This window comes from Mytilus galloprovincialis, chromosome 7, assembly GCF_965363235.1.
Source record: "Mytilus galloprovincialis chromosome 7, xbMytGall1.hap1.1, whole genome shotgun sequence".
NCBI classification, from domain to species: domain Eukaryota; kingdom Metazoa; phylum Mollusca; class Bivalvia; order Mytilida; family Mytilidae; genus Mytilus; species Mytilus galloprovincialis.
Window position 1 is genome coordinate 73,261,417 of NC_134844.1, and position 14,043 is coordinate 73,275,459.

The 14,043-nt window shown below is 35.1% G+C and overlaps 1 protein-coding gene across 1 annotated transcript; it reads left to right on the forward strand.

The window, feature by feature from the left end:
* Nucleotides 1-10,938: 10,938 nt before the first annotated feature.
* LOC143081938 (uncharacterized) lies at nt 10,939-12,962 on the forward strand. The gene has a single exon (XM_076257575.1). The coding sequence runs from the start codon at nt 10,968-10,970 to the stop codon at nt 12,396-12,398; it is 1,431 nt and encodes a 476-aa protein (XP_076113690.1). The 5' UTR covers nt 10,939-10,967; the 3' UTR covers nt 12,399-12,962.
* Nucleotides 12,963-14,043: the final 1,081 nt, after the last annotated feature.

Consider the following 14,043-nt stretch of genomic DNA (forward strand, 5'->3'; position numbering starts at 1 on the left):
CAGAAAAAAAGGATTTTTAAAATCTGGAAAAAATCAGCCATTTTAGAAAAGTTGGTGGCCATCTTGAATTTTCTTTTTTTATGGCCAGCAGCTTTTTCTTAAAATGTATATAATAATGATGCTTCGTGCTAATTTTCATGCTTGTATCATCATTTGCACAATTCCTTTGATTTAGCTTGCTTATATCTTCCACTATTAATGCTCATAAGAGCGTCATCAGTAAATATTGGCGACAAATTCATTTTGAAATAATAGATGAAACAGGGTTTAAATCTCGTTTACCTTGAAACAATCTGCATGAAAAGATATCTTAAATACAGAACATTTTAAATGGGTAATATGTACGTAATGTAGGTTTTATTTTAGATTTATGAGTTTGACTCTCCCTTTGGTATCTTTCGTACCTCTTTTGGATGCTTAAGAAAAGTACTTATTGTTCTAAGTTTAGTATGAAAACAATCTTCAGGCATTTTAATATATTATGTTAAACCCATTTAAATTTTGCTTCGTAACTTTAGGAGTACATGTATTTATTAAATCATACCTTTTTAATTCAAACACATCAAACAAAGAAATTGTGACTATTTTAAACTCACTTTGTAATAAAGGTTACATTTACTGATAACTTTTTTCAATTGAGGCCACAATACTTGTGTACTTTAATACTGACAATGACTCGTCTTTATCGATCCTTGATGTCAATTGAATTACCAACATGATCAAAGGTAAAGTATATTTATCAGAACAATTACTTTTTAAAGTTCAATAAGCATTTAATGTTGAAAAATTCTCTCTCTTTCAATTGTCTAAAATCACAATGATTGAGGGAGGACACCGTTTGTTCCCCGTTCCCCTAGTAAGCTATATTTATTTTGTCAACAGAGGGAGGATGAAAAAAACACTTTTCCTATTGCTTATAAAGAATTGATCGTATTGAAAGGTGGGGAGAACAGCTTGTTATAGAGACTCAGATTATCTAAGGGAGTATAATAATGAAATCCTATTGGCAAACCGAGGTCAATTTGATCTACAATTCATGCTTAACTGATTTAACCATGCAGTATAGGTTAAAAGTAATAGAAACACGTTTAATGATTCAACAGAAATATATTTTTTATATGTACATTTTTTGACCAATCAATATTTACACCAATGGTCAGATTATGTAGCACTCAGCTAATATAAGTCACGTCAAACTTTAATGAGAAAAATCTGAGTGAAGTGATATTATTATTATTACGTCCATCAGTAGCTTCGTTTGAGAATTTATAGGGTATTAGCATCGGAACTAAACACATTTATTCAAAAACCAGTTGTTGGCATGACACGGGTTATTTTCTCCTCATATATGATATGATGGTATGATACTAAACCCCTAACGGGAAGGATTGTGCCTGATGTTTATATGATGAAAGCATAATATTTCAGTCAGTTTAATTGAAGTCTGGATCTGGCGTGTCAGTTAACTGCTACTAGTCTGTTGTTATTTATGTATTAATTAGTGTTTATTTTCTTTGATTACATCTTCTGACATCAGTCTCGAACTTCTCTTGAACTGAATTTTAATGTGCGTATTGTTATGCGTTTACCTTTCTTCATTGGCTAAGAGGTATAGGGGAGGGTCGAGATCTCACAAACATGTTAAACCCCGCCGAATTTGTGCGCCTGTCACAAGTCAGGAGTCTCTGATCTTTGTTAGTCTTGTATTATTTAAATTTAAGTTTCTTGTGTACAATTTGGAAATTAGTATGGCGTTCATTATCACTGAACTATATATTTGCTTAGGGGCCAGCTGAAGGACGCCTCCAGGTGCGGGAATTTCTCGCTACTTTGAAGACCTGTTGGTGACCTTCTGATGTTGTTTTTAATATGGTCGGGTTGTTGTCTCTTTGACACATTCCCCATTTCTATTCTCAATTTTATTTGATTCTACACAGTAAGACTGTCTTTTCATCATAAAGCACAAGCAATTAAATCAATATTAAAACGAGAATGTACTTTATGCGTTTTTTAATGTTCAATTTTTTTACTCACTTTGAAACAAAAAAGTACAAAACTTCTACAAGTACGCACCCAAATATAAAATTGTCTTAACTCTGTCGATGTTTTTTATAATACAATAGAATCGAGTTTATTAACCTGGCGGTGTATATGATATACGAAAGTACGATTAACTGAGAAACGGAATGATAAACTTTCGCTAACCTTTCTATTATAGAAATTGTAATATTTTCCCCTGATTTTTCTTTATTCTTGATGTATTAGTGACAATTTTGTATTGTTTTGTATCAGGTGAGTAAAGTAGTCATACGAGGAACTTGATCTTGTCCTGAAAATAGAAATCAATATGCAGATACCAGTAATCTATGTCTTCATCTATTCTCAAGGCTATAGACCTTTGCTGAAAGCCACACAAAAAGGAATCTAAGGAAAAAAAATAGATCAAACAAATCCTTGCTGGATGACGCGCTGCCAATTTAGCTCTTGAAAACCGATAAATTTATCCACATAGCACCATTACGATCCTTATATGTCAGATGTTTTTCAAAAAACAAATGTATCTACCAGCTAATAAGCATAAGTTTTTGCCCTTGTTTGCATTGGATCAACTTAAAACTATTGTCTGATCGATTGTTAGGTGGAACTTTCAAAAATTCATAAACAATTAAAAAAAATTCTAATTAAATATTTCGTGGACTACACATTTTCAGTTGTTGAAGTTTTTTAAAACACCTAATTATCACACACAAAAAAATATGTTTTTTTCGACGATATGCATTTTTGCCATCCAACTTAAAAGACTGTCGTCAAATACCTGTAGTAGAATATACCTATTCGAACACACCTTTTCTGTTTTTGTGATTTATTAGAAAGGTATTTCACTTGACCCATATATTTCATCTTTTAGTACTGTGAAATTCTTCTTTTATTAAGTTAACCTGAAGCCTTGATATAAAAAAAGATAGAATCTGAAGCGAGATGATGTATTAAACACTCTTGCTTTATACGTTTTCAAGACGAAATATTCAACCTAAACACGCCCAAACATAAAAAGGTCGACACGATTTTCTCTTTACGATACATATGTAACCCGTTTTTTTTTTAAATTATTGAGTCACATACTGGAAGGGCAGACACGGACTTTGCTGAACTAATAAATTAATATGTTCTCCGTCCATCATGTCCATGGTAATTACTTTTTAAAAATCGGAGGTTATACATTTTCTACATCCAACTTGATAGATACCCATGTCGTCGACTTGATATCTCTAATTGTTCGGCTTATCTTTTTTACAGAAAATTAAAAACTTATGCAAACGGGGTATTTAAAAAAAATACTTCGTAATTGAATAAGAAAATGTTCATCTTATTTATTTCCATAACTTTCAAAAAAATGTTACTATAGTTCATTACAGTAAGCGTTTATCGCCTTCTCTAACAAAGAGCCTTGATCCTTTTGTTCTCTTTCTACCGGGTTTCCGCCTGTCCTGTAATGGTGTACAAGGTAAACCCGTGTCTAATTAAATAAAGGCAACTTAAGACAGGCCTTTATTAACACTTAAGGAAACACTGTCCCATTTAACCCATCATTTGTAAAATGTTTGTTTTCCAGTTCAGATTATATAGTATATATGTGTTTAGGGGCCAGCTGAAGGATATTTGGTCATCTATTAAACATGTGAGCGGTGATACCACTAGCGTGATCATAGACTCATCAGATAAAATAGTTGGAAGAACGATGCAAAGTGTATTACCATAGCCTGTTGGGAGAAGTCCTAAAACATTTCGTCCATTAACAACTGTCAAAGCTACTTCAATTTGCTCATCTTTAACCTCAAATTTCATGTTGTATTCAGACTTCAGTGAATCAAACTTTGCTTTTGCACGGATTGCGTCCATCGTTTGCCAACTTTTTATTAATAAAACTCTGACGTGTCAGTTTGGCGCGTTTTCTTTTGGCGCGTTATTACGATATTACAAGCTTCATTGGAAAATGTCTTGTGCAAATTGTAACAAAGTATTCATAGAAAAGCCGAACAATTCAGGATATTACAGATATTCTTTGGAAAACTCGCTACCATGTGGCGATGAAAGTGCTAGAAACATTCTTGTCAACATCACAGGATCGCAATTAACACCGGTTCCAAATAAACGACAAGGACACTTTTTATGCCCTGAATGTTGGTCCAAGTTGAATGACACAGCAAAATATCAAAAAGCTGTCACCGAGTTTTGGAAAAGAACTGACAATGACACCTACATTGCCCAGAAAAGAAGGTTGGCCTTAACACATGGAAAATCCCCTTTGAAGAAATTTGGTCGGATTAGTAGTCCTTTGCAGGTATGTGAAATATTCCATACCGACTTTAGTAAGGATGCAATTTAGTACACATGTCTCGCCCTTTAATACATGGATATCATTAGGTCATGATATAAAGACATAGAAGCATATACATATATATATATATATATATAATCGAGTCTAAAGGAGGGGCGAAAGTGACCAAATGTCTGTCATGCTAATAGTTTTACATAAGTAATAGTGGAAGATATTAGCAAGCAAAATCGAGGGAATTGTGTAAATGATGATACAAGCATGAAAATTACCACAAAGCATCATTATCATATACTTTGTAAGAAATAACTGCTGGCCATTAAAAAAAATATTTTTTTGAATATGGCCACGGCCATTTTATAAAATGGCTGTTTTCTTTAGTTTGAAAATACTGATTTTTCTGGAAAACTTTTCTTTGAACTTCTTTTAGTAAAAACCAATTACCAGGTTTGGTGGCTACCTTCCTTACATCACATATTTATTAAAAATGAATATTTGACATATCCAGTATTTGCGCATGCACGAAAATGTAACAAAATTCTTTCAAAAACATTTGAAGTATTTACTATATATTTAGTGTTTTTGGATTTCTAATGATATTATGAATTGGTTTTATAACATTTTTCAAGGTTATGATACACATGTGTTTCACACTTTTGCGCATTTGCAAACTATTTATAGACACCAAGATCGATTTGTATGCACTACTAGGCAATTCTCAGGTATTCGATGGTTAAGGCGAAAATGTAGTTAATCTGGAGGAACATCAAATGTAATTGTAGATCAGCCACTTTTGGAAATGCCTAAGCAAATTCAGTGGGAATGGCCTGATTTGTAAGGAAAATATAAGTGTATCGTCATGTTTGGTGGATTGCACATTGAAATGACTTGTTATAAAACTCTGGGTGATATATTGCGTGATAGGGGATAGACATGTTGTCTTACTGAAGCCAATATTGCAGCACCAAGAACGGCAGATTCTTTTTATGTATGTTCAAATGTACCTAGGACTAGACAGGCGCATCAGACAACTGCATGTATTTTGCTTAAAAATTGTTAATTTCAGAATATTAAAGCTAAACTCAGAATATATAATTATGTCATGACTCTGTGACGTTCAATGATTTAAAAGACTAGTATAAGGAAATAGAGTCATCTCGACCACAGTTTAATTCCTGGCGTTCAATTATAAATTAAGAACTTCTTCTAATTTTGGTATTATGCTCATTTCATGAGTGAGATTTCGTACTTTTCAAACAGTCCTTATAAAGCATGATAGCGTATTATTTTAGGTCTTGATCGTGTAAATTATGCTCGATCGTTACCGACTCATCTCCGAGATATGACTTCCCTTCCTGAACATCACCCACAGGTGGAAATGGAATTTGAAAATGATAATTTTACTGTACGTAAGACCAGTAAATTTCTTTCTTGTAACACAATTGATCAGGCACAAAAACAGAATAATGCAATTGTGAAGGGCGATATTGGTGCCATATGATTAACCGAAGTTCCCATTTAGACAAATGGATGGTAGCTGGACCAGGAGTCAGTATACTAGAAGATTAATTTGAAATATCTAGTGGTTTGGGTCATTCTCAAACAGACGAACGACATAATGAAGACTCTACGAAAACACAAAAAAGATTTCTTTAAACAGCTTTAAAGGCTTCGCAAAGTGATGAACGAGTTTGGAAATTCATTTCTAGAAGAGTCGTCAGATTTACTCCAAAAATACTCCATTTAGGAAATTGTTGATTCGGAAACATTGGTAAGATATGTAAATAAACTCCAAGATATTGGTCCAAACAATACGATGATCTTTTGAAGCAAATGCAAAACGAAGGAGAACCTGCTTTTTATAACCAAACTTCCTATTTTGGCCGCAAAATGAAACTGGAAACGTATTTGTCAAAAACAAAGCTAGAGAACATTGAAAGTGATTGCGATATATTTTCTAGACTTTTCATTTCTTGTCACAGTAGGCAGTTTTACTTGGAATATTTCTTTATCCATAGAAACCAAACTGCTCCTCCGTCTTTTTCTCAGGATGTCACTTGAAATAGTGGTATTAAATCGCTGCAAAGGGGTTTACTTGAAACATTATGCGCTTTGCTGATCCAAATTCGGACGCATTTATCGTTGGTGGGGCAGCAATGGTTAATTCCAGGTCACAAAGTTGGGCAGATAGGAAGGTGTTGGTTCTGGTAGAACACAAAGTGTATGGAGTAGTTTTCTCTGTGAAGATGACAACAGCACGAAATTGTTCAAGTTTCTTGCTGACAAAATTGCTTCCTAAGAGACTAATAAAAAGGTGTATGTTACTCATGGTGAAAATATTCTTTGCAATTTCAATAAGGATACTTGCTATCTATCCCCTTGTAATCATGAAGAAGCAGATACACGAATGTTTGTCCATGTTCGGCATGATTATGAAAAGTGTTGTAAAATGTAATTTTAGGTAGTACTGACACAGATGTAATAGTATCAAGAATTGCAGCAATCGCAAAATTAGGTAGAACAAATTGTGGATAGGTTATGGAAGGAATAACGACTTTTGATGGCTTCCTGCACGTAACATATCAAATGCGTTTGGTCCTTGTGTAGCTGCTCTTCCTTTCGCCCATGCATTTAGTGGATGTGACACTTTGTCGAATTGTCATGAGAAAGGCAAAAGGTCAGCTTGGCTAACAATGGAAGGTGTAAAGGATGTTTTTTTTAGTCTTAAGTATGAAGCGAGGCACGATGTGAATTGTTTGCCAGGAAGCAGCGGTATTTTGATGCAATTCCGCCTACAAGAGGTTCTTTTCCAGAGCACATCAAAAGAGAAGTATATCAAGGAGGAGTTGGTTGGGCTCAGCCTGATTCATGTATTCGACAGGTACGTGTTCCAAGTCATGAACACTGGGGTAGGATGAAAGAAACAATCAATGACAGTTGAAAACCAAAATGGACTTCTTTGACTGCCGTTGCATCCTCGTGTCAGAAAATTTTGAAATGCAGAGGCGAAAATCGAGCTGTGTTGGTAACTGTAGATGCTACCGTTCTGGCCTTCCTTGTACGGGTTGTTGTATAGGCAACTATCAGATAATTATAAAATAAGCAACCTGTCTTTCTAACCAAATTAGGCATTTAAACTTAATAAAGAGTGTTAACACTTGAAAAGTTGATGGAAATTATAAAAATATTTTCTACGTATTTGCCGCCATTTTGGAACCGGAAGTCACTATTTTTCTTCATTTATGTGTTGTTTTGTCGTACTAAGGAACTTTTTTTAACGTTTTATCATAACTTACATTGGATTATACATCCCTTGTGAAGTTGTTTGAAAGTATAAAAATTGAAATTTTTGACTTTTTTGCTGGCATTTTGAAACCGGAAGTCACCTTCAGTTTCATTAATGTATTGTCTAGTCGTAATTTAGGAACTGTCATTTACTTTTTATCAAATCTAACATTGGATTTTGCATATAACACACCTTTTAAAGGATCAACGAATTATTGTCAATTTGTAATGACGCCATTTCCGAAATGTGTGGTCGCCATCTTGAAAAAATGATTTTTTTTTCTGGCCAGCAGCGGATTTTTTTTAAGTATCATTTAGTCAACCTTTATACCAAATTTCATGCTTGTATCACGATTTGCACAATTATGTCCATAATATCTCCCACTAATTCTTGGGGCCGTTTATAGCATGCTGTTGTGAGCCAAGGCTCCTTGTTAAAGGCCGTACCTTGCCCTTTAACTTGAATGGCTTACTTTTATATATTGTTATTTTGAGGGAGAGTTGTCTCATTGGATCTCATCCCACATCTTCATACATCTAATAAATCGAAAATTAACTGACAACGACATGGCTAAAAAAGAAAAAAGACAAATAACAGGTTACAAGGCACAACATATTATAAAACTGAAGACTAAGCAACACGAACCCCACCAAAATTAAAGTACAATGTTAGATATAGGCTAAAATAAATCTATCATATAAATCTCTCTCTGTTATGTTATCTTTATCTCTGTTATCTTATCTGATTGTCTTATCTGTTCTCTCTCTCTCTCTCTTATGTTATCTTTATCTCTGTTATTTTGTCTGATTATATATCTGTTCCCTCTCTCTCTCTCGCTCTCTCTGTTATCGTATCTGATTATTTCTCTGTTCTCTCTCTCTCTCTGTTATATTATCTTTATCTCGGTTATCTTATATAATTATCTATCTGTTCTCTCTCTCTCTTTATCTGATTATTTCTCTGTTCCCTCTCTCTGTTATCTGATTATCTTATCAGTTCTCTCTCTCAGGTTATCTGTATCTCTGTTATTTTATCTGATTATCTATCTGTTCTCTCTCTCTGTTATATTATCTTTATCTCGGTTATCTTATATAATTATCTATCTGATCTCTTTATCTCGGTTATCTTATCTGATTCTCTCTCTCCCCCCTTGGTCGGACGACGAATATGCCATTTTCTCTATCTCTCTCTCTCTCTTCTTGGTCGGACGATGAATATGCCTTGTTTTCTTTTCTTTTTTAACAGAAAAGGAAATCAAGTAAAAGTCTATTTACCAAGAAAGGGACACATGCTACAAAATGGGACCACATCATAACCGCTATTAGAGCAAGACAATACCGTAGAGCAATTAAAGGACTGTACGTAGCAACTAAAGGCTCAAAAAGGAGTTTTAGTGAAGTAACCCAGGATATTGTTAGAACAGAAATTTCTGAACTGCTTCATAGCGATACTGGAAATTCGTTCCCTCTATTTCAAAAAGTTAATATACCAAATTTAGAATCTTTCTCATGGGACGAGGCCCTTACTAAGCTCCAAGATTCATGCCCTCTTTTGTATATTGCCATGAAAGGTGCTATGACAGCAAAACAATATGAAAATAGTTTGGTTAAAAGTAAATACGTCAATTTGAAACCGAAGATTGGCACTGTAGCTGCTCTAATCTTGCATTCCAAAGCTCCACGTAAAGCAAGTTTTTTACCAACATTGTTCTCGATCCAGTTCTGGAGAGGTGGTTTGAAACGGGAGTTGATAAAACAACTAGCCCACACTGGCATCTGCAAAGGTTACGATACAACTCTTGTAGCAGTGGATAGCATATCTTCAGATTTTGATTCAGCTGCAGTAGTTTGCAAAGAGAAAATTGAGGGACAGTTTCGGAACGCGCCAATTGCCGAATTGCGGCAACACGAACCAGCTAATCCCGATTTAAGAATTGCTATGACTGCTACAATGCAAAACATTGAAGATGAGATTGTTGAACCTTCGTCAAGCACCGAAAATACCAAAAATGACAATCTCGATGACAATCTCGATGACACAATACCATATGGACTTGGTGAATCTGATTCAGATGATGGTGGTGATCACGAAATTTTAGAAGAAAGTTCGGATGACTCAAATGTTATTCCTTCAGATGAAGACCTGAGCCTATCTGATGAAGATGTTGCAGAAAATTGAGAGCGGACCTGAGGAAGTTGAGCAAGAAATCGCACACCCTGGATTTACAATGTGTTGGGATAATGTAGGAAAAAAGGTGACTACAAGAAATCCATCTGAGGATAAGAAGAACGTATACCTCAATATGGCGCTCGGGTACATAGGAGTAAACAGAGTGCAAACAACGCATCTTGATTGGGAAGTTAATTGTGAATTAAAGTCATATGAAACCTCAAATTAAAAAAAAAACATGCATCTGTTTTTTATACCTAAATGGATAGTTTTCATTATAAAACTTTTGTACATATACTTTTTTCTGAGGAAAATTCTTTAATTTGTCCACATTTAGAAGAAGTTTACTTATTTTTAATTGCTTGCTTCCAGGAAGCAATTCGCCGACATATTTTCCGTATGCATAGTGACCTGAGCGTAACCCTCCTCGTAAAAATCCGGTGATCGCAATACGCATGAATCTGTCATTAAATAAACAATTATCTGATTGTACATGTTAAGCACGTGCTCAATACCCATGCTTTTTGTTATTTATAAGGTGACAATCGGTAAACTTCGGCTTCAAAACACGGCATTTAATGAGTTGCCATATTTGTTAAATCATAACGGACAGAGAGAAAAAAAATTGACGATTATACGATATATTTGCGTAAATAATGATAAAATCGTGCACAGAGGACTTAGTTTGTGATATATACATGCATTGGTTCAAGAATTGGAAAAACATGATTTTTCACCACTCACTCGTTTCATATGACTTTAAAGAAGGCCGTAAATTTATCTCCTGATGTTTTTGTTCCCAACGCTAAAGACACGGAAAATCTTGAAAATAGAATGAAAGTCATCGTATCCAGAATAATGACAAGACATTTGCGCTGGTTCAATAGACATCTAGGTGACTGCACCACTCCGCATATTCTACATGAGTATTCTAAAGAATCTTCAGAAAGAAGTGTATTGATAAACCTTGGGGTTTTCGATGTAGACCCATCATCCACTCAAGGGGCAATCACCATTTACAAAAATTTACGAGAAAAGCCATATACTTCTATAGTTTTCGGTGATGGTTTGAGCTGCGAAAGAGGAAATGATGCTCACCGTGCCCGGTGTAACGGTCTGAACCCATGGGAGCGTTTGGAAGGTTGTCAACCTGCTGTTCAAGAATTCCATAAGGAAATGCTACTGCTGCAGGATTACTATGACGAATTCTTCAAAGGGTCAAGCGCGGCAGATAGAGGCACACTTAGCCACCTAAAAAATATTTTTAATTACAGGCAAGTGAAATCAGATATATCTGACAACTTCAATCACGCATGGGAATTAATGTGCCTTACCACGGAGGGTTACGTTTGTCTTCTTGCAATGAATCTATTAGACATGAAAACCGCCAATGACAGACCCAACTCTGCACCAGAACAAATTGAAAATTCGTCCAATGATGATAGAGCCCAGTATCTTCATTCTGTGTCAACTGCAATCGTGAAAGAATTATGGCATCATTTCGATCATGACCCCTTTCAATTTGATGACAATTCGGAACCAGACCGCTATTGTTGCGGAGAGGAAACTGGAGAAGATGTTATTTTGTGTGGAGCTGGCCGAAACTGTTCACATGGAGAACTGTTTCATTATACTTGCGTTGGTTTGGATCCGGATGACCTTCCAAATAACTGGTTCTGCAGTGATGCATGTAAGGATCATCAAGATATTTATCCATACTGCACATGTCAGCAAGATCTAGGAAACGATGAACCCATGATTGGCTGTAGTGCTGGATCTAGATGTACTGGTCAGGAATGGTATCATTTGAAATGTATAACTATGACAGCAGATAGTTTACCAGAAGGGGATTGGTTCTGTAAAGCAGCTTGTAAGAAGGCAAAAAAGGGCAAACCAAAGAGGAAATCAAAATCAGCAAGCAAAACCGAAAATTCTTCTAATTCTGATTTTAAATGCAACTACAGCAGAGCTATTGCTTGGGTTGGTCTAAATCTTCTTTGTCGTCGGGATGCTGTAAGAGAGGCTGATGGTGAGGCTATGCTAACTCATTGGAAATTCGACCTTATTCATTTCTTGTCAACGAAACACCCAAAATATTTGATTCTTGCACACCGTCTGTTAGTCTCTGTAAATGGATGGCTCCCCGAAAAGTTGAAGAATGACCTAATATACAACAGAACGATTAATTATGGTGGTGGTATGGGTAGAAATCTTCTTCAAGATTTTATGAATGAAATATTGAATAGGCTTTTTAAAGACATTTTAGATGCTGCTAAAGGGAGGTATACTAAAACCACAATCCAACGATGTGGTCAGATTGTAGGTCCACTTGGCGAGGCGTTGGATTCTGTGTTTGATTCCCAAATTATAGAGAAAGAGTTGTACAGACACCGAAGAAGGGAATCAAACAGAGACAAAAATATTGAAAGAATGATCGCCTTTCTTCAAGGAGACGACCTTTTCTCTACAATCAATGGACGGCATCATAGAGCTTTTGATCCATTTGTTCATAATGAGAATCCAAAGTTCCCAGGAAAGTTTCAGCCAAAAATGAAACAATTATCAAAGAGACTTGATAAACGGCGAAGAGTGATAGTCGATGCGTAGAATGTACTTACAATTTCAAGACTGGGGATTTTTTTATTGTCAAAATGATCTGCATATATTAATTACTTCTAAAATATTACTTAAAATTATTGATTAAGATACGACCAAAAAAATCTAAATAATTCGATTTTTTCAGCTTTTTTTGGCATTAAATTTTAATTGTCTGAAATACTTGCAACCGGATTTTAAGGACCAGCAACTAATTTTTGTTATCTTTATTTGAATAATTATAGATATCAAACATGTCTAATTGAATACATGCTACTTCGTGTATGATATGCATGAAATATTTTCGACTTGCCTATTTGAGCAAATCAATCTTTAATTTCGTGAGAAAATTTTTCTACGATCTCACCATGATCCACAGTTGAATAAGACCGTAAGGCTTTTAGCGGGAAATAACACGTGGCATTCGTTTTACCCAAAATGTTTCAACACGCAGTGCGTAAGCAATTAGACAGGTTTGATGATGATTTTCAGAAGAAAATTGGTGGTCAACAAAGTCGGGAAGCCTTTCTTTTTACCGACAGTAAAGGGAATTATCTTCTGAGCAGTGTACAGCGCGATGACACAATTATTAAGTTTGTTGTGAAAAGGGGGGCTACAAGTAGGAACGCCAATTTTGTCGAAGAACTTGTAGGTCGTATTTCAAGTTGTAAGTCGGAAAGGCCGTTAGTAGTTCACAAAAATTGGAGCTCACCGAATTATTTCTAACAATTCGTCTGAAACTATAGATGGCGTAATTGAAAGACTAGTATCCATAAAGACAAAAATACTAGAGGTTAAGTCGTCGGCTGAGGTCATTTTTTTGTCGTGTCCAATATTTTCGATCACCCACTGGAATGAATATCAAGGACACGCCATTCCAGAAACGTTTGCAGACGAGGACATCAAGCTGCAGGAAATTATTGAAAGTTTTAATACTAAATTGGACTCTTTAAATTCCACTACTTCAGGACCAAAATTTTCGTTAGATCGAGTAAAATCAAGCAGAGTACGTCGGGGACGCAGTAGGAGAAATATCCAAACTCATATATCGTATAATTTTAAAGATTTGTATTTAGATGGAATTCATCCAATTGAAATTTTAGCGAAACTTTGGCTTAGAAAATTGCAGAATTTGGTACTTGATAAATGTTTTTAACCAGTTGTAAAAATTATTTTCCCTCATTTTTGAAATGAACTTGTACATTTCCGTTAAACTGACAACGACACAGATTGTATAACATTATCTAGAAGAAATAATATTTGAAATATCGGTGAATGGAGATTGCTTCGCTCGCCGAATTTCTTATAATTAATGATTTGGATTGGCTAAAAACTACGTTGTTGGCTATGTCGTAGCAGAACACAATTAAAGGAGAAGAATTTTAAGTATGACAGAAACAGAAATGGACCGATAATTAAGTTACAAATTTATTCACAACACATATGTTTTATATGCTTATATACGGCGAACAAAGAATGAAATCAGAGGACGGAGAATTTCGGGAAAAACTTTCCAAAACTATTTTGAAAAACAACACAGAATGTTTTTACTATACGGTGAATGAAGATTGCTCCGCTCGCCGAATGAAATCAGAGGACGGAGAATTTCGGGAAAAACTTTCCAAAACTATTTCGAGAAACAATACAGAATGTTTTT